This window comes from Colobus angolensis, unplaced genomic scaffold (assembly GCF_000951035.1).
Source record: "Colobus angolensis palliatus isolate OR3802 unplaced genomic scaffold, Cang.pa_1.0 Scaffold31, whole genome shotgun sequence".
Taxonomy (NCBI): domain Eukaryota; kingdom Metazoa; phylum Chordata; class Mammalia; order Primates; family Cercopithecidae; genus Colobus; species Colobus angolensis.
In genome coordinates, this window is record NW_012116377.1 from 3,079,295 (window position 1) to 3,093,362 (window position 14,068).

At 47.9% G+C, this 14,068-nt stretch overlaps 1 protein-coding gene across 2 annotated transcripts in view; it reads left to right on the forward strand.

Annotated features, from left to right (window-relative positions):
* Nucleotides 1-14,068, forward strand: part of LOC105517915 (FYVE, RhoGEF and PH domain-containing protein 5) — a 116,738-nt gene that overhangs the window by 75,338 nt on the left and 27,332 nt on the right. For both annotated transcript variants that reach the window (XM_011950680.1, XM_011950681.1), the window contains exons 5-9: nucleotides 5,025-5,185; nucleotides 5,453-5,609; nucleotides 6,254-6,341; nucleotides 7,875-7,925; nucleotides 8,470-8,528. In XM_011950680.1, the coding sequence (XP_011806070.1) occupies nucleotides 5,025-5,185; nucleotides 5,453-5,609; nucleotides 6,254-6,341; nucleotides 7,875-7,925; nucleotides 8,470-8,528 (516 nt within the window). The remainder of the gene's footprint in view (nucleotides 1-5,024; nucleotides 5,186-5,452; nucleotides 5,610-6,253; nucleotides 6,342-7,874; nucleotides 7,926-8,469; nucleotides 8,529-14,068) is intronic.

Sequence of the window (14,068 nt, forward strand, 5' to 3'; positions counted from 1 at the left end):
TATTTGAAGATAAAATATTTTTCTTATGAGAAAGAAATCTTATATTCTTTATAAATTTTTATTTAATTTATTTAAAAATGCATAATAAATGTACATAGTTTTAGGGTATGTGATCATTTAATATGTTTGTATCATTTGTAAAGAGCAAATCAGTATACTCAGAATATGTATCACCTTAAATATTTGTCTTTATGCTGGAAGCAATCAGATTATTCTCTTCTAGTTATTTTATTTATTTATTTATTTGTATATTTTTTAGAGGCAGGGTCTCACTCTGTCACCCAGGTTGGAGTGTAGTGACACAACCATAGCTCACTGCAGCCTGGAACTCCTGGGCTCAAGCCATCTTCCTGCTTCAGCAAATACCTGGAACTACAGTGATGCGCCAGCAAGCCTAGCCAACCTTTTAAATTTTTGGTAAAGACGGAGTCTCACTATATTGCCCAGGCTAGTCTTGAACTCCTGACTTCAAGTAGTCCTCCCACCTTGGCTTCCCAAAGTGCTGGGATCATAGGTGTTAGTAGCCACCATGCCTGGCCTCTTCTAGCTATTTCAAAATGTACAATCTGTTATTGTAACTATAATCATCATACTGATTTATCTAATACTGGGTCTTATTTCTTTTTCTTTCTTTCTTTCTTTCTTTTTTTTTTTTTTTTGAGACAGAGTCTTGCTCTTTCACCCAGGCTGGAGTGCAGTGGTGGTGCAATCTCAGCTCACTGCAACCTCTGCCTCCCAGGTTCAAGTGATTCTCCTGCCTCAGCCTCTTGAGTAGCTGGGATTACAGGCACCGGCCATCACGCCTGGCTAATTTTGTATTTTTAGTAGAGACAGGGTTTCACCATGTTGGCCTGGTTGGTCTCGAACTCCTGACCTCAGGTGATCTACCTGCCTCTGCCTCCCAAAGTGCTGGGATTACAGGTGTGAACCACCGTGCCCAGCCTTATTTCTTTTATCAGAATGTATATCTTTACCCATTAATCATCCTGTCTTCATTGCCACCCTCTTCCCACCTTAGTAACCACCAGCCTACTTTCTATCTTCATGAGATCCACTTTTTTAGCTACCACATATGAGTGAGAACATGCGATATCTGTCTTTCTTTGCTTGGTTTATTTCACTTACATAATGACCTCCAGTTCCATTCGTGTTGCTGCAAGTGACAGGATTTCATCCTTTTTCATGGCTGAATTCTATTCCATTGTGTATATATGCCACATTTTCTTTATCCATTCATCTGTTGAGGTGTACTTAGGTTGAATCCATACTTCAGTTATTGTGAATAGTGCTGTGAAAAACAAGTGGGTGCAGCTATCTTTTTGATATATTTGGTTTTCTTTCTTTTAAATATCTACTCAGTAGTGGAATTGCTGGAACATTGGTAGTTCTTTTTTTTTTTTTAATCTTTTTTTTGAGACAGGGTCTCACTCTGTCACCCAGGCTGGAGTACAGTGACATAATCTTGGCTCACTGCAGGATTGACCTCCTGGGCTCAAGCGATCCTCCTGCCTCAGCTTCCTAAGTAGCTGAGACCCCAGACACAGGTTCAGCTAATTTTTTTTTTTTTAAGAGATGTGATCTTGCTATGTTGCCCAGGCTGGTCTTGAACTTCTGGCCTCAAGTGATCCTTCTAGTACTATTTTTAGTGTTTTCGGGACCTTCATACAGTTCTCCATAGTGGCTGTACTATTTCACATTCTCGCTAACAAGGGTTCCCTTTTCTCTGCATCCTTGCCAACATCTGTTATTGCCTGTCTTTTTGATAAAAGCCATTTTAACAGGGGTAAGATGATTCCTTGTTGTAGTTTTGGTTTGCATTTCTCTGATGATTGTGATATTGAGCCTTTTTGCATCTACCTATTGACCATTTGTATGTCTTTTTTAGAAAAATATCTGTTTAGATCTTTTGCCCATTTTTAAATCGGATTTTTTGGGCTTTTTTGCTATTTGAATTGTGTGAGCGCCTTCTGTATTTTGGTTGTTAATCCTTTGTCAGATGAATAGGTTGTACGTATTTTCTCTCATTCTGTGGGTTGTCCCTTTACTTTGTTGATTGTTTCCTTTGCTGTGCGGAAACTTTTTAGAGTGATGTAATCCCATTTGTCTATTTTTGCTTTGGTTGCCTGTGCTTTTGAGGTCTTGTGCAGAAAATCTTCACCTAGTCCAGTGTTCTAGGATATTTCCCCAATGTTTTCTTCTAGTTGCTTCATAGTTGGAGGTCTTAGATTTAAGTCTTTAAGCCATTTTGATTTGGCTTTTGTGTATAGTGATAGATAGAGGTCTAGTTTCATTCTTCTGCATATAGTTATTCAGTTTTCCCAGCACCATTTATGGAAGAGATTGTCCTTTCCCCAGTGTATGTTCTTGGCACCCTTGTCAAAGATGACTGTGATTGTGTGGATTTGTATCTGGGTTCACAGACAACAAGATCTGGTTTCGGGGTTTTTGTTTTGTTTTGTTTTTTGAGACAGGATGTTGCTCTGTCACCCAGGCTGGAGTGTAGTGGTCCAATCAGAGTTTACTGTAGGCTTGACCTCCTGAGCTCAGGTGATCCTCCCAGCCTTCCAAGAAGCTGGGACCACAGGCACCTGCCACCCCATCCAACTAATTTTTGTATTTTTTGTAGAGATGGGGTTTTGCCATGCTGCCCAGGCTGATCTCAAACTCCTAGGTGCAAGTGATCCCCCAGCCTTGGCCCTAAGTGCTGATATTAAAGTGCTGATATGAAAGCTGACAAGATCTTATACTCAGAAAAAAGTAAAGACTCCACCAAGAAACTAATAGAACTGGTAAATAAATTCAGCAAAGTTGCAGAATACAAAGTCAGCATACAAAAATCAGTAGCATTTCCATATACCCAAAGTGAACAATCTGAAAAAGAAATCAAGAAAGCAATCCCGGCTGTGCGCGGTGGCTCAAGCCTGTAATCCCAGCACTTTGGGAGGCCGAGACGGGCGGATCACGAGGTCAGGAGATCGAGACCATCCTGGCCAACACGGTGAAACCCCGTCTCTACTAAAAAATACAAAAAACTAGCCGGGCGAGGTGGCGGGCGCCTGTAGTCCCAGCTACTCGGAGGCTGAGGCAGGAGAATGGCGTAAACCCGGGAGGCGGAGCTTGCAGTGAGCTGAGATCTGGCCACTGCACTCCAGCCCGGGCGACAGAGCAAGACTCCGTCTCAAAAAAAAAAAAAAAAAAAAAAAAAAAAAAACAATCCCATTTATCTTGGCTACAAAGGATATAAAATACCTACGAATCAATTTAACCAAAGAAATGAAAGATCTGTACAAGGAAAACCACAAAACACTGATGAAAGAAATTGAAGAGGACACAGACAAAAATGAGAAGATGTTTCATGCTCATGGATTAGAAGAACTAATATTGCTAAAATGACAATACTACCCAAGGCAATTTATAGATCCAATACAATCCCTATCAAAATACCAGTGACATTCTTCACAAAAGTAGAAAAAGTCCTAAGATTTATATGGAACCGCAAAAGACCCCCAACAGCCAAAGCAATCCCGAACAAAAAGAACAAAGCTGGAAGCATCACACTACCTGACTTCAAAATTTGCTATGAAGTTTTAGTCACCAAATCAGCATAGTACTTGCATTAAAAACAGGATACATGGAACAGACTAGAGAACCCAGATACAACTTTTGTTTTTTGTTTGTTTGTTTGTTTTTTGAGACGGAGTTTTGCTCTCGTTGCCCAGGCTGGAGTGCAATGGCGTGATCTTGGCTCACCGAGGCACCCTCCACCTCCTGGGTTCAAGTGATTCTCGTGCCTCAGCCTCCCGAGTAGCTGGGATTACAGGCATGCACCACAAGATGGCCCAGCTAATTTTTGTATTTTTAGTAGAGACAGGGTTTCTCCATGTTGGTCAGGCTGGTCTCGAACTCCTGACCTCAGGTGATCTGCCCGCCTCAGCCTCCCAAAGTACTGGGATTATAGGCGTGAGCCACCGCGCCCAGCTCCCAGATATACTTTTTATATTTATTAAATTGAGTTTAGTTTTAGAATTACATTAATCATGATAGATTTTAGAAAATAGAGACAAGAAGATAAACAGTCATTCCTAATGCTGTACTCCTGACAGCCACTGTTTGCATGTCATCCGGTTTTCTTTTAGTTTTCTCCTCTACTCACTTTTTACACAGTTATATCAGGGTGTGGAAACAGCTCTGCACCCCTTCTTGATTGCTGAACACTATGATGTGAATATTTCTACATAGCCACCACCTTTATCATTTTTAGTCACCTCTTAATACACCATAGGGTAGATGCCTATAATTTCCTTAGACTTCTTTTTGAAACAGCATAGCACATGAACCTCTTCAAAGATGGATAATGAGAAAGCAAAACCTGCTTCTTTTTTTTTTTTTTTTTTTTTGAGATGGAGTCTTGCTCTGTTGCCCAGGCTGGAGTATAATGGTGTGCTCTTGGCTCACTGCAAGCTCCGCCTCCTGGGTTCACGCCATTCTCCTGCCTCAGCCTCCCGAGTAGCTGGGACTACAGGCACCCGCCACCATGCCCGGCTAATTTTTTTTGTATTTTTAGTAGAGACGGGGTTTCACCGTGTTAGCCAGGATGGTCTCGATCTCCTGACCTCGTGATCCACCCGCCTCGGCCTTCCAAAGTGCTGGGATTACAGGCGTGAGCCACCATGCCCGGCCAGCCTTCTGCTTCTTTAGAGAAGGAATTACCCAATCTCTCACCCATCTTGTAAAAGAAGTGTTCACCAAGTGGCCACAAGGAGAGGAGAGCGAGTGTGTGTTGAACTCTGCTCTGCGCCAGGCGTTGGGTTGGGTGCTCTTTGGGTGTCAGCTCCCTATGGTCGCCAGGTGCGTGTGGTCATCTCTGCTTTGTAGGTGAGACTGTTGGGTCTGGAGACACTGGCTTAAGTTCTCACTGCTGTCTTCACATAAGCCAGGGCTCCAAAGCCCCAGGGGAAATCTGCCAAGGAGGACTTGTGCTCAGTCCTATCAACCTGTGGGTAACAGGCCTTTTGGCGTTTCAGGATTTCCATGGAGCTGTCATGAGGGCCTTGGATGACATGGACCATGAAGGCAGAGACACATCGGCCCGGGAGGAGCTGAGGCAGGGCCTGAGCGAACTCCCAGCCATCCACAACCTTCACCAAGGCATCCTGGAGGAGCTAGAGGAAAGGCTGTCAAATTGGTGAGCAGTCCCTGGACCCCCAGGCTCCACTTTTGTTGCATTGAGGGAATGGAGACGGATAAAACACCACCGTATGAAATGGTATCTCCATTTGATGGATGGGAAAGGCGAACTCAGAAGTGTTAAGTCATTTGCTGAAAGTAAAACAACTGTGCAAGGGTTGAGCTGGGATCTGCACGCAGGGATGTGACTGCAGGCCCCCGCTTCTAACCCCGCATTGGTTACAAGGCTGAGTTCTCACTGTCCCATCCCCATCCCTGGCTGCAGGGAGAGCCAGCAGAAGGTAGCTGACATCTTCCTGGCCCGGGAGCAGGAGTTTGATCACCACGCCACTCACATCCTGCAGTTCGACAGGTACCTAGGTCTGCTCAGTGAGAATTGCCTCCACTCTCCCCGGCTGGCAGCTGCTGTCCGTGAATTTGAGGTGGGTTCCCTGGTCCTCTGAGACCCTGCTATAAGGATGCAGGGGTTGAGGTGGGCGAAGGGCTTAATGCAAATCAATGGGACATCTTGGTAGGTCTGGGGATGGGGAGCAGACAGGGAAGACCTGGCCAGAGGGATGAGAGGATGACCCATCAGGAAGGAGAACCCAGAATCCAGAACATCCGCTATTGGGCAGCAGATGACAGTGCAGTGAGCACCACCCACAGTAAGGGTCTCAGGGGTAGTTTACTTGTCTCAGTTGAAAAGCACCAACCAAGCCAGAGCCCCAGCCATGGAGTGTTCAAGGAAATTCCCAACACTAGCCACGAACTGGGGATCCAGTTTTCCTGGGCAGAAAAATGGAGAGCTTTCCTCCATTGCTAACATTAAGAGCAGAGCAGGGACTAGGAGAGGCTTGATACTGAGTGTAGCACCAACTGGGAGCATGATGGAGTGAGCAGTTATAGCAGGCCGGGCTAATCCAGGAGGGCTTCCCGCAGGAGGAAAACCTGGTTTTGGAGATGAGGGAGAAGTTCAGCTGGCCCGGGAAGAGGTGTGGATGGGACAGTGTATGTGGGCTGTTGTGAGCGTGTGTGCTCAGGAGGAGTTTCTGATAAGGTTTTTCCTCCCCTGTCTTGAGAGCAGCAGAGTGTACAAGGAGGCAGCCAGACTGCGAAGCATCGGCTGCTGCGGGTGGTTCAGCGCCTCTTCCAGTACCAAGTGCTCCTCACAGGTGGGCCCCCCAGGAGGTCAATGGGGATTGAGGTGGCGGGGCAGGGAAGGCCCCTGAGGAGGGGTGGAGGGGACTGTGGCGACCTCGCCTCTGACCATGGCAGGTAGGTGTTGGGGAAGGGTGGCATCTGCCATCACCTTTCCCTCCAGTTGAGCTTTGAGGCCCCTGAACCACCTCCTGCCACCTTAGAAAGCTCCCTCCAGTGGCCACCCGCCTCGTAAAACACAAAAACCCAACGACACCCCTCCCCAGCTTGCACTTCCTCCCTGCCTCAGCTGGCCAGCTCCTCATTTCACTGAAGCCACGCCTGTCAGCAGAGTCCTCCTTGTGGCCACATTAGTGGGCATTATCAGCCTTGGACTTGCTGGACCCATGACCACTGCCTGCTTCTCGAGTCCTTTCTTCCCGGGGTTTCTGTGGTATACTGTCTCCCACTTGCCTCCCATCTCTCTGTCCCTTCTCTGTCTGTGCTGGTGGCCTTCCGTCCTCCACTGCCCCATAAACGTCAGAGCTTCTCAGGGCTCAGTCCTGGGTCCCCTTCCCTTCCCTCTCTCTGCCCTTTCCTGTATCTCTGCCCACTGGAAACACCCATTCCTCTGTTCTGAGCTCCAGACCCATTTATTCAACTGCCTCCCAAATGGACAAAGACCCCTGCCCTGGGAAACTGATGTCCTAATGAAAGAGATAGACAGTACATATGTAGGCATGGATATGTAATTCCAGGTAGAAACTGGGACTCCTCAAAAATACATTAGGGCCAGGGACTAGAGAACTCATTCATCTAATCCAATAACTATTTATTGAGCACCTCCTATGCACCATTTCCCACGCTGGATACTGGAGATGCAACAGTAAATCAAACAGCAAACTCAGTGACACTGTGGAGCTTACACCCCTAGACAAGCAAATAAGAAAGACAAAAGATAAGGTATGTTAGGAACTCTTAAGAAGAATAAAGCAAGTTAAGGAGACAGAGGGAACAGGGCAGCTGTGTTAGACTCAGCAATCAGGGAAGACCTCTCTGAGGAGGCGGCATTGGACAGAGATCTCAGTAAAGCGAGGACATGAGCCATATGAAGATCTGAAGAGAGTGCCAGGCAGAGGGAACAGAAAGTACAAAAGGCCCTGGGGTAGGAACAAGCTTGGCACATTCAAGAAAGCCATCATGGCCAGAATAGAACGAGCAGATGGACAAGCAGTCACTGGGGAGGAGCTGGAGGATGTAGAGCTTCTTGAAGATGGATTCACCTTGTTGTGTCTGTCTCCAAGGCATGGCCCAGTGCCAGGCAGGTGCTCAGTGGGTATCTGTTGGAGAAGTGAGGGACAAGCAGCTGTGGCAGCAATGCTGCCGGTGGTCCTGGGGGCCTGGTTTCATGCTGGCATGGTATTGTGATGGGGCCAGCAGGGGAGAGAGGGTAGATGCCTCACTCTTCTTGAACTTCCAACTCTGGCAAGAGAGCGGGTGGCCACAGCTGTGGGCAGAGGGTGCTGACCTCGCCAGTGGCTGACTCCTGGCTCTTGTCCTGCCAACAGACTATTTAAACAACCTTTGCCCGGACTCCGCCGAGTACGACAATACACAGGGTGAGTTCAGCATGAACGCGGAGGGAGGTACTAGAGCCTGCTCTGCCTCCTTGCCCCAAAGCCTGGACCCTGCCCCAGTTCCAAGGCCCAGGACATAGTCCCCTCCCCACCAGCTGGTGAGTTCTGTATATGACATGTCTGGGACTTCTGTGGGAGCCCCCTGCTCTTCTGAGATGAGTCCCCTGTCACCTCAGCTGTGGGGACATCCTAGGATGAGAGGACATCCCGTTAGAGGGGATGGGGGGGGGTCACTGGAATTTGGTGATTGGGGGGTAGTGCTGAGTCTGAAAAGCTCACCACAGTCTCCCTGTTTCCTCCCAATTCGATGTGGCTATCCCTGTGTATCACCTGCCAGGGTTGTCCCTATTATATTCAGTTTATAGCCAGGGAAACTGAGGCATGCATGACAGTGGTCAAATCGCTGTCAAGGTCACTTCGGCAGTAGTGGCCAAGCTGGGCTTGAGGCCTGGGACCTGACACAGCAGTGGAGAAAATTGATGCCCCTCATGCAATGGCCCAACTCCTGCTCTGTGTCCCTCCCCAGGTGCACTGAGCCTCATCTCCAAAGTCACAGACCGTGCCAACGACAGCATGGAGCAAGGGGTGAGTGCAGCCCGGTGGCCCCCTTCCTCAGACACAGGTTCCAGGCACCTCCCCACCAGCTCCAGTCAGCCTTCCGATGCCCACTCCTAGGGGCTGCAGGCAACCATCTCTCTTCTGGGACTCTGCAGAGAGCCGTGGGTTCTGGCTCTGACACTTGATGTGTGACCTCAGGCACTGTGTGCCCCTCTCTGCGCCTCCGGTTCACTGTTCAAACAATGAGAATGGCTGCAGACTTGTGGAGACCTGATAAGCAATGCCCCGATTGTGGTCTGAGGCCACCCACATCAGCTCCTGGGGTGCTTGTAAACTCCTAGTTCCTGGGCATACCTTAGATCCTCCCAGTCAGAGCTTCTGCATGTAGGATCTAGTGAGCTGCATTTTTAACAAGCACCCTGGGTAAATGTTAGGACCACAAAAGTTCGAGAATGACTAGTCCACTAGAATATGTGGCTCTAAGCACAGATCTGATTCTGACTGTGTGTGACTCCGTCTGTTAGACACTGGGTTTCTGCCAAAGAGGGCAGAGTTGATCCTGCATCCCAGCTCCATTCACGTGGTCACCACGGTTACTTGCATCCACATGCTCACTGTCCTGCTAAGCCAGTGCTCTGTTGAGAATGGTTCCAAGCCTGAGTCCTAGGTCACTGGAAAAGAGTTCAGTGACCAGGTAGTCATGTCTTCTGCTGCAGGCACAGAAGGGAAATGATGACCATGTGTGCCAAGGAGGTGCTATGCTTTGCTGTGACAGAGACACAGGGCATGCATACAGTGAGTCATCCACAGGCAGAAGAGGAGGGGAAATTGCATTTATTGGACACCTGCTATGTGTCAGACCTTGTGCTGTGTTGGGGATTGGAGATAAAAGCCCTGGAGGAAACCTCCGCTTGGTGGAGTAATAAATATGTGGATACAAATGACTATGATAAATGTCATGGGAGAATGCCACAGGGTTCAGAGAAGGGAGGCGGCCCTTCCAGCCGAGGTTGCCAGAAAGATGATATGGGCCAGGTGTGGTGGCTCACGCCTGTAAAATCCCAGCACTTTGGGAGGCTGAGGCAGGTGGATCACTTCAGGTCAGGAGTTCAAGACCAGCCTGGTCAACATGATGAAACCCTGTCTCTATTTAAAATACAAAACTTAAACAGGTGTGGTGGCATGCACCTTTAGTCCCAGCTATTCGGGAGGCTGAGGCTAGAGAATCGCTTGAACCCGGGAGGCGGAGTTTGCAGTGACCTGAGACCATGGCACTGCACTCCAGCCTGGGCAACAGAGTGAGACTCCATCTAAAAAAAAAAAAAATAGATGCTTTGGAGGTGTCCCCGTAGGGAGGATTTGCACACATGTTGCACACATGCCAGGAAGGCAGAGGGAGAAAAGGGGTGCCAGGAATTGCGGCTGGCCTGGGCAAAGAGATGGAGGTGGGACAGTGCATGCTGGAGTTCAGAGAGCCACCTGCCATGGCTAGGAGATGGGGACAGGATGGCAAGGTAGGACCAGAGTCCAGGGAGAGAGGTCGGGCTGGCTGGTGAGGGGTAGACTGAGAGTGGAGGCTGAACCAGCTGGGTATGAATACACAGGCCAGTTTCCGGGCCGTTTTCTGCGTGGGTCAGACATGCCCTTTTAATCTGGTGCTCTCTTCTCTCACTCTGCTCTGAACTGACCTCCCTGCCCCTCCTCATTTTGGCCTCCTGTACACACAGTGAGAGTCCCTCAACACAGCCAAAAAGTAGAGTTGCTTTGGGGTCCAGCCCCCTGTCGAGGAATAGCAGCAGATGGGCTAGGTTCTCCACATTTCCCTTTGGCCGGGGCTGCCTCTGCTTCCAGAGAGAAAAACTAGGTCAGGCAGGGATATGTCTTCTCTCCTACGGGGAGCTTGCACATGCAGCCCCACCCAGAGGAGGAACCAGAGCAGCCCACGGCCAGACGCTCTTCTGGCTTTCTCTGAGGCTAAAGTTGGACGCCGTGCTGGGAAGCAGGGGCCAGCTGTGGACAGCTGCACCAGGCCTGCTCTGGACCAGAGGCCCCTAGCCCATGCCTGTTGGATGTGGGAGGAACTCTGCCTGGGACATTTACTCTTTTGCAGTTTGGTGATATTAAGCATATTCACATTGTCATGCAGCTGTCACCCCATTCATCTCCAGAACTTCTCCTCTTCCCAGACTGAAACTCTCTTTCCACTAAACTCTAACTCCTCATTCCAGTCCCCGCCCCAGCCCCTGGTAACCACCATTCTACGCTCTGAATAGACTTTATTTTTTAAAACAATGTTAAATTTACAGAAAAGATTGAGAAGGTAGTACCGAGAGTCCCCATGTGTCCCCCACACAGTGTTGTTCTCTGTTATGAGCATCTTATATTAGTATGCTACATCTGTTACATTAATGTACAAATATTGATACAGGATTATTAACTTAAGACCCTAGTTCATTTAGATTTCCTTAGTTTTGCCAGGTGTCTTGTTCTAGGGTCCCATCCAGGATCCCACATGCTGTTTAGTGGCCCTGTTTCTTTAGCCCCCGCTTTACTGCAGTAGTTTCTCATTTTCCTTGCTTTTGATGAGCTTGACAGTTTTCAGGAGTGCTGGTTGGGTATATGGCAGGATGCCCTTCTGGTAGAAATGTCTGGTGTATTTCTCTTGATTGGACTGGGTGTATGGTTATTTGGGAAGAGGCTCACAGAGCAAGGTACTTTTCATCCCATCATATGAAGGGCACATCCTAGCAACAGGATTTACCACTATCGATGTTGACCTTGGTCATCTGGCTAAAGTCACCTGGTGGCAGGTTTCTCCACCGTGGAGCTGCTCTCTCTCACCCCTGCCTTTTCTATGCCCTTTGGAAGAAAGTCAGTTTGTGCAGCCCATTCTTAGGAGTGGGGGATTATGCTCCCTCCCCTTGAGGGCACCATATCTACCTGGGTTATGTGGAATTCTTCTGCCTGGGAGATTTGTCTCTTCTCCCTTATTGGCTAGTGTAGCTAGTCATTATATATAAAGAAGTCATTTATATCAGTATGGACTGTTATAATCCAACACTTCCTTATTTATTTTATTTCTCAAATTGTTTCAGCTTTGGCTGTTGGGTGTGTTTTCAGTTGGTTTCTGTGTCCTTTTCACATGGTGCCATCAATATACATTTCAGGGTGTGTGTGTGTGTGTGTATGTCTGTGTTTTGAGAACTTCCTTACTTTCTGGCAGTGCAAGGTGCTCCAGGATCACGCACCTTGTGTATTTCCTGCCCCAGTCTTAGAATCAATCATTTCTCCATGGAGCCCTGGTTGCATTAATTGGATAATAATATTAGAAGCCAAGATATGGGCATTAGGTGCACTCACTGGTAATGTGGTATCATTTCTTTTACACCTCCTTAGCTGACAGCAAAGAAATATATGTGTATACCAACCTTTGCATATGCCCATATCTCTAGATATTTCCGTACATAATCATCTGTATCTGAATATTAAACTAACCATGAGTTTTGTTTTATTTTTTGTAGAGATTGAGGTGCCACTATTTTGCCCACACTGGTGTCAAGCAGTCCTCTTGCCTCAGCCTTCCAAAGTGCTGGGATTATAGGCATGAACCACCATGGCCGGCCTTTATTTATTTTTATTTTATTGTATTTTATGTATTTGTTTTTCATTTTGAGTTTTTACCAATGTTTCCCATTCTAATCATGACCATACTAGCCTCCTCCCCTTGCTTATCTGTAAATTCTCACTCCAACAGTGAGAAGCCTTGTTCCTACCACCCATTAATTTAATTGTTCAATTTACCTTAATTTGTGAAAGATATTTTTCCTGGGTGTAGAAACCTGAATGGACAGTTTTTCTTTGCTGCCACTCCACTGTCTTCTGGCACACATCATTTCTGGTGGAAAGTCTGCTGTGATACTCATGAGTGTCTGTCTGTGTAATGTGTCCCTTTTCTCTGGCTGCCTTTAAGATCTTCTGTTTTGATTTGAGTTTGGGAAGTTTGGCTGTGATGTGTCTGTGTGTGTTTTGTGGGGAATGGGGTGCTCTTTATCCAGTTGTGATTCTTGAGCTTCTTGGATCTGTGGTTTGTTGTCATTCATTAATTTTGGGAACTCCTCTTGGATACTCTGTTCTGTTTCCCCACTCTGTGTGTTTCAGTGTGGATCATCTCCACTGATCTGTCTTCAAGCTCATAGAGTCTTTCCTCAACTGTGTTCCGTTTGCTGCTAAACCCGTCAAAGGAATTCTTTGTTCCTCATCCTGATTTTTTACTTTTAAAATTTCCATTGGACATTATATGGTTGGTTTCCATCTCTGCCAGAATCCTCCATCTGCTCACAGGTGGTGTTCACCTTTCCCGCCAGGTCCTGTTACCCACCAGTCAGAGCTACTTTAGGGTCTGATGGCTCGGACAGCTGTGTTCCTTCTTCACTCTGGTTTGATGGAACGCTTTCTCCTCTTGAAAATGAGTTGAGGTTGGGGAGTTTTTTGCTTGCTTTTTTGTGTTCCTCATAACTTGTTATTGAAGGCCAGGCATTATGTGTAGAAGCATTGTAGAGACTGAGATAAATCGTATTTACCCTTCAAGGTGGGCATGCCTCTTTTTTGGTCATGGCTGTTCACGGTAGGATATGGGGCAGTCGGGTCAGTCCAGTCAGCACCCGATTGGGGTTTGGTTTTGCTGCCATGTCATCAACCTTCAGTGACTGCCAGGCTTCATGTTCCTCCAGTGGGGGCTGCTGTGACCTGTGGGGTAGGCCAGAAAGCTTTTCTTTCATTCCTGCTCCATATTCAGCTTTTAGACCTCCCTGCACCACAGGAAGGCCCTCTCCCCATGCTCTTGCCCTTCTCAGAGGCAGGCTACTGCCCCATGTTACTTAGTGCTGGGCTTATGGTGGGCACATGCCTCCATCTGAAGCAGGGCCTGTGAGCCAGGCTCTCACAGCATTCCTGCCCCTCCCCTCCATGGCAGATGAGCTCTGTGGCTCTGTGGCTGGCTTTAGACAGGTTTCTGGCCATCCCCCAGCAAGGTATTGGTGCATAATACTGGATCCAGGGGGTTACCACCCCCCTCCTATGGTGCAGCTTTTGCTTTCTTTCCCTAGAGCAGCAGATCTTTTCCTGGACTCTGGGGGTGGGGGGTCTCCCGCCCTCCCACCGGAACTGAAGCCTTGCATGAGAGAAGGCCTGAGGAAGTGGGCAGGGCTTTGCATGTGGCCCCGCCTTGCCCCGTTCTTTCTTGTGGGCACGTGGCAGAGACTCATGGATGAGAGCTTGCGATTGAGGACAGGTTCCCTCGGGTCTGCAGCTGCCCATTACTCTAAACTGGCACCAGCCCATAATTGTCCTTTAAGAATTCATTAACATTTCGCTGCTTTCTTCTTACCTTCCTTTACACCAGCCACCTCTGCCTCCTGTGTGTCGCCAGAGGTGCGGCAGTTCCTATGTCTCAATCCTCCGTGGACGGGCTTGCCAGGCGGAACCCAGTTCACTTGGTTGCCTTGTGACCCCAGCTCTCCCACAGGCTGAAGCGAAGTTATGATTTTGAAGGTTATCTGGCTTTTTCA